At 35.2% G+C, this 6,181-nt stretch overlaps 1 protein-coding gene across 1 annotated transcript in view; it reads left to right on the plus strand.

Moving 5' to 3' along the window:
- LOC106473888 overlaps positions 1-6,181 on the plus strand; it is an 18,039-nt gene that overhangs the window by 7,174 nt on the left and 4,684 nt on the right. The window contains exons 5-6 of the mRNA XM_022402282.1: positions 2,058-2,193; positions 5,635-5,714. Of these exons, the coding sequence (XP_022257990.1) occupies positions 2,058-2,193; positions 5,635-5,714 (216 nt within the window). The remainder of the gene's footprint in view (positions 1-2,057; positions 2,194-5,634; positions 5,715-6,181) is intronic.

A 6,181-nucleotide genomic window follows, 5' to 3' on the forward strand; every position in this document is an offset into this window, starting at 1 on the left:
TTTGCATGTGAAATTTGAAAATTTTCTGATACATAAAAGTATTTTCAATCTTAAAATGAAAATTACTTTGCATATTGGATAGGGAACATGCAAAAAGAAGAAGAAAAAAAAGGCATGAGAAAAACATTGCTTCACAAACCTTAAGACTTAATAAAAAAAATTGATATTTTGCATGTGAAAGCATTATAATGTCTACTGATAATCTGCCAAATGTCATTAACGTGCTTACTAATTTAAAAGTTATAACATGGAAACTATAAAAAGCACAAAATGGATACAAGGTTGGTCCCAAGGTTCAAGCCCATGCTGAAAGAGTTAATAGAACCTCACAGAATTTTGATTTGTGCTGTAAAAGTCCGTAAATAATTTCAAAGCAAGTAGTTATTTTGAACAGAAAAATTAAAATAATTGAGAAACTGTAGCATCCTTATGGGATTCCATTGAGTATTCAGTAGAACTGAAAATGATAGTCTCAGTATGGTTTTCTCTCCTTTTTGATAAGTCACTTTTTTTTTAAATAAGGGGTGATTTATATCTGATGATTTGTTTTAATTTGTTTGAACAAGAAAGTGAAGCTAAATTTTCTCAGCTTCTTATGTTCTGCTTAATAGTTCAAAATGAAATGAAAGTGCAAGTTCTTACTTAACTGAGTACAAGATAGTACGTTAGGAAGACGATAACTTACTTAAAGCTGACTGTTTTTTATGCAACACGTGACTGTAACCAGTGTTGGATGGCATACTTTTCTTATCACCAAGGTATAATAATATTATCAATTAACACTGTTTTGTCATTTCACAACTATACCAAACATTCTAACTGTTGTAGTATGTTTTATATTAGTTGTTTTCATGACAGGATGAAATATTAAAGTTATTTACTACATGAAAGTTCCTGTTACTTTTTAAGAATTGCAGTGAAAAGGTTTAAACTTGTGAGTATGTTGCCTAATCTTTTATTGTTCATTTGTGGGTTCCACCTATAGACATTTAAATAGTTTTGAACTACATGCTAGTAGTGTACTAAATGAAATTTCAGACATTCATATACATTTATGTAGCATAAATTTCAAAATACAAAGTAAATAGCATCAAGGTACAAACTTTTTTAATGATTGAACCAACAAATTATAAAGTCAAGATATCACTGACACAGCTTTTTTTTTGTTAATATATTAATTTGTATATATTCTGTGCACTATATTCTATTGTTCATGTTAGATGTATCCTTATTATATAAAGAACTGTTCTGCTGAGTTAGGTACCTGTTTTGACATAAAGCATCATGTGATATTCATACATGAAATCTTGTATACTTCTACTGTATAGCTTTAAGATTTTTATGGATGGTTGAAACATGACTTAATTGAATGTAGTACTTTTTTAAATGCCTATTTTTAGATTATGTTTCACATTACATGCATAATGTTAAGTTACAGCATTCATTAGCTTGCGTGATGAAAAACTAAAATACTTCTCAGAGATTTAATTGATAATCTCATGGCAATATCAGTAGGGGAAGTGAAGAGTTTTCATCATTTTTAAACATATAATTGCATCAGTTTGTATACAAAGAACAATAAATATTTTAGTTCACAGTTAACAGTTTTTACTTTCTTTTATTAATAGTTAGATATTTTACTTTCTTTGTAATTCTTTGTTTTCATTCAGTAAATTTAGCAAAAATGTTTCATAGGAAATATCTCAAACAACTCAAGCAATGGAACAGTTTTTGGAACAGGCATAAAGCTATTAGTTGTGCATGGTGTAAATTAGTGGTGCAAATGCACTACCTTACAGTATTGACACTGTATTCTTGATGGAACTTGTAACATTCTTTTGAAGGATTGGTAAAAACAAGATGTGAGTAAATTAAGAAAAGCTACTGGTGACATTTATGTAAGATCTATTTATTACATAACTTTAAAAGGTCGAGATAATTCAAATCTAGACAATGATTTATCTAATTTGTTAGTTGTTCATCAGTAACAGAACTTTAAATAATAAAATTATTTTAGTGACACTGTGGATAATCCTTATTTATTTATTTTTTTAAAGCCTGAACCACCATTTGTAATTACAAGGTATGCAGATATGAATGCTGGGAAATCAATGGCTGAATATGTTATTGGTCAGATCATTAATAATGAGAGAAAATTCTACCACAAGTGGGAATCACAAAAAAAAATGTATGGTAGGTGAAGAAACTTTTATTATAACACACACACACACACACACACACACTTCCTTGGTTACATTTAAGATATTGCCATCAATTTTGGATAATAATTCTTTGTGGTAATTCAAGGATAAAACAGTCTTACAATTACTTGATATCCACAGTAATTGAAGATTCAAGGACATAGTATGTGGAAGGACAGGTGTAGTTATTTATAAAGGATAGTATAAAAGAGAGGAAACAGAATTATTTATAATAAAATGGATTTATGTATCCCAGCCATTGTACTTGGATTGATAAATCCCTGCCCAGCCCTGTTAATGCCCATTTGTTAGTTTGTGATATTCTTGCTGATGGACCTGACTGGCCTTGTCTTTGCTTTGCTGTCTTCACTACTCTTCTGGACATGACCCTTCATCAGTCATTATTTTTGAATTCACAATTTACTAATATGACTACAATGGCTACCAACAGTACCAGTGTTCAACAGCCCTTGACGATGACTGCAGGTGTGGCGTTATCAGTGGAAGAAGTGTCAGCCGTAGTTCATTGGGAGATGGCTTTTCTTCATGTGGGCTGAGGGATCTCCTGATCTACAAACAATTCTGGCATTACCTGTGGATATTGATCAGGACTGTGTAGACTTAGACAGCCTCCCTTCTCATTACTTTGCTGTGCAGGCACGTTCTCAACCTGTTGAAGCACCTAAACCTCAGTCACCATTTTTAGACTTCATATCACAAGTATTTTTTGTCTTTGTCAACAATGTCATTTGATCCCTTCCCTTCCAAACATTGTCATTAACTAGTTCTGAGAGTTTGATTTTCCCCTATACTTGATATTGGGGTCCATGCTTAATGTTTTTCAGATCAGTTACGTGCGGAAATTAGTATGCCATTCTCTCCATGTACTGCAGAGAATGCTTATCCTCACATCTCTATTGCTTGGGCTTCATATCATTTTCTGTGTTTCATCCACAAGGATCATGCTTATCAATTCTGAGCTCTTTCTTTTGGGCTTGCATCAGCACCCTATGCTTTCTTTCAGGTGGTCCATTTGTTTGCTCAATTTTTTCCTTCTTGTGGGCTCAATTTCTCTCCAGTTTTATGGATACCTGGTTTCTTCTGTCTCTATCCTTTGCAGAATCTTCCTCACACACCAAACTTCTCCTCAGGGTTAGTTTTTAATGTGAAGAAATCCATTATCCACCCCACTCAATATCTTGTTCATTTGGGGATGTTTTTCACCTCACAACTCAGTCGAGCCCAGCCTTCCATCCTTCTGTGATCCATGTAGTTTTTAGTTTGGAGGGTGCTATCAGCGCCTTCTCTCCCTGTGCAAGAAGTTCTTTCTCTTTTGGGGACTAGGGAATCACAAGAGGCTCTTATCCCTCTGGGCCATGTCACATGCATTTGTGAAGTGGGTACTACAAGTCCATTGGCATCTCATCAGAGACCCTCTGGATTTAAAGATATCTCTTCCTGCTTCCCTTCAGTCTGACTTCCTCTGTGATTAGACAGGGACAATAAGACAGTGAGGGTATGTACTCCTTTTACCTGTTTAGATGGCCATGTCTTCACAGATGCCTCGTTGTCTGGATGTGGTGCATGCTGCATTACACAGGAGATCTTGGGCCATTGGTCTCAGGAGGAGTTAGGTCTTCACATCAACCTTTTGGTACTCCTTGTTGTTCATCGGGTGATGGTTCATTTTCCATCATTTCTGCAGGGCATGATAGTTATGTTTCATTTTGTCAATTCAACAGTTGTCTCTTACAATTACAAGTCAAGGGGGCACTCGACCTCAGTCTTTATGTTCCTTCACTCTAAATCTTTTCTTCTGGGCTCATAGCCATCAAATTCGTTTCCGAGCTTGTCACATACCGGGTGCTCTCAATCTTGTTGTGGATCATCAGTCGTATCTCTACAATATTCAACCCAGGAGTGGTCTCTTGACCCCCTGGTATTCCAATTGCTATCTTCTCAGTTGGATACTCCTCAACTGGGTGCATTTTCTTCTCCTTTGAATGCCAAGCTTCCTCTCTTTTGGCCATCAGTTCCACATCCTTTAGCTTTGGCCATGGATACATTCAACCAGGATTGGAAGGACATTTCCTTTATGCATACCCTAGCATCTGTCTTCTCCCTTGAGTAATTTCTCTTCTTCAATCTGCTCCGTATCGAGTCCTTCTTGTGGCTTCTTTCTGGATGTCTCAGCTGTGGTTTCCATCCCTTCTCCAGGAACAACCTCCATTACTTCTCCCTTTCTCCTGGTCCCTCCTTTTAAAACCTCACTCAAGGTTGCATCATCCCTCCATTCCCACACTCTGGCTTTATGTGTAGCTTTTTTCCAGTCCCTTGCAACGGGTTAGGGACTATTTACACATGTAGCATCCCTGTTATCTCACACTGTCTATTCCTCATCCATGTTTGTGTATCAATGTAAATCAAGAATATTTCATCATTAGTCTGTTCGGCATGGTTTCTCCCCTTCTTCTACTTCCTTTCCTCAGATATATGTTTTTTCATTGTTGTTTGACAAGTGTCTGTCCTTTTCAAACATTGTGGGCTATAGGGTGGCCCTGTCATTTTGTTTTCGCTTTTTCCTGATTTTGCAGTGTGTTTTCCATTCAAGTTATTTCCCTTCCATCCACAACCCAGGTGTTTCCTCATGTTTCCATGGCACGCTCCATGGGTACTCTTCAGGTGCTTTTGAAGGGTGCTCATCTAGGTAATATTACACTGATCCTGCCATCTTCTCAATGTGGAATTTTAGCTGTAACTGTGAGTGGAAGTAAGTAATGATATTGAAAGCTAATATTTTCGTACACTAAAAGTATATTCTGATAGATTCTTACTTCTTTTCACACTTCCCACCCATTCTGCCCACTTCCGGTGTTGTTTTTCTTGCTTAATCTCAAAGAGAAGATTGGATTGAACTGCACAGATGGAGTCAGCTGTGATTGAAGGGTGAATTGCACTCCTACTGGTGAAGGGTTGTAGTATGCTAATTTGCATGCTTAAATGCAGCTGAACCATGTGGAATTAGGTGGGAGTTCAAAGATAGTGGTGAGTGAAAATTTGTGCACTACAGGGCAGTCAAATCAAGAATAGCTGGAGCTGTGAGTGGAGGTAAGTATCCATTGGAAATATATTTTCAGTGTAGGAAAATATTAACTTTGGATGATATTACAATTTAGATTTTAACTTACCTTTAGAAATCTTTGTTATATGTAGTATTGTTATTGAATATCACTAAAATATAGTTCCATAGTTCTTAGAAATCAGTTATGTATGTTAATTAATGTTCCAATTTATTCACACACCTTTTTTTTCCACATGTAGGTAATAACAGCAGATATTGTGAATCAGCTGCAGTATTTAGTACATTATCTTTTTTTCTGAAAACTAAGAAATTAAAAGAAAAATAGCTTTATCTTAGAATTAAATTTTCTAGGGATTTTCATTACCATGAGTATCGTCTGTTGGATGAACTTACCATTGGAATACTTGGAGCTGGAAATCTGGGATCAACAGGTAAATTATTAAGAGCCCTTCTCTAAGGTACCAATTCACAATACTTTTCCTTCCGTATATCAAATCCACAAACTTCAAAGTTTGTGGAGATCAGATAACTGTATGCAAGTATATCATTGAATTACAACACATTACCTTAGTTGAACAAACAATTTGATACTGAGAACAGGATTTAGTTATTGCAGAAGCAGTAGTGATTTATATCAAGTATTCCCACTTTCATTCTTTACTGCTTAGATTCTGCAGGTTTTCTTTTATTTTCTTTTTCTCCAGTAATTTTTTGATGAATCTTGGGATCCTGTTTTGCATGAACCTCCTTCATCTGATTCTTTTCTTTTAGTGCAGGGATCTCCTCCTTTTTTTTTAGCATGTAAGAAAATAGCAATCACCTTGAAACATATATATGTGATTATTTAAAATTGTTTATAAAAAAAAAAAAAAAAAAAAAGTCCTTAAAATGTTTGAGT

This window comes from Limulus polyphemus, unplaced genomic scaffold (assembly GCF_000517525.1).
Source record: "Limulus polyphemus unplaced genomic scaffold, Limulus_polyphemus-2.1.2 Scaffold6595, whole genome shotgun sequence".
NCBI classification, from domain to species: domain Eukaryota; kingdom Metazoa; phylum Arthropoda; class Merostomata; order Xiphosura; family Limulidae; genus Limulus; species Limulus polyphemus.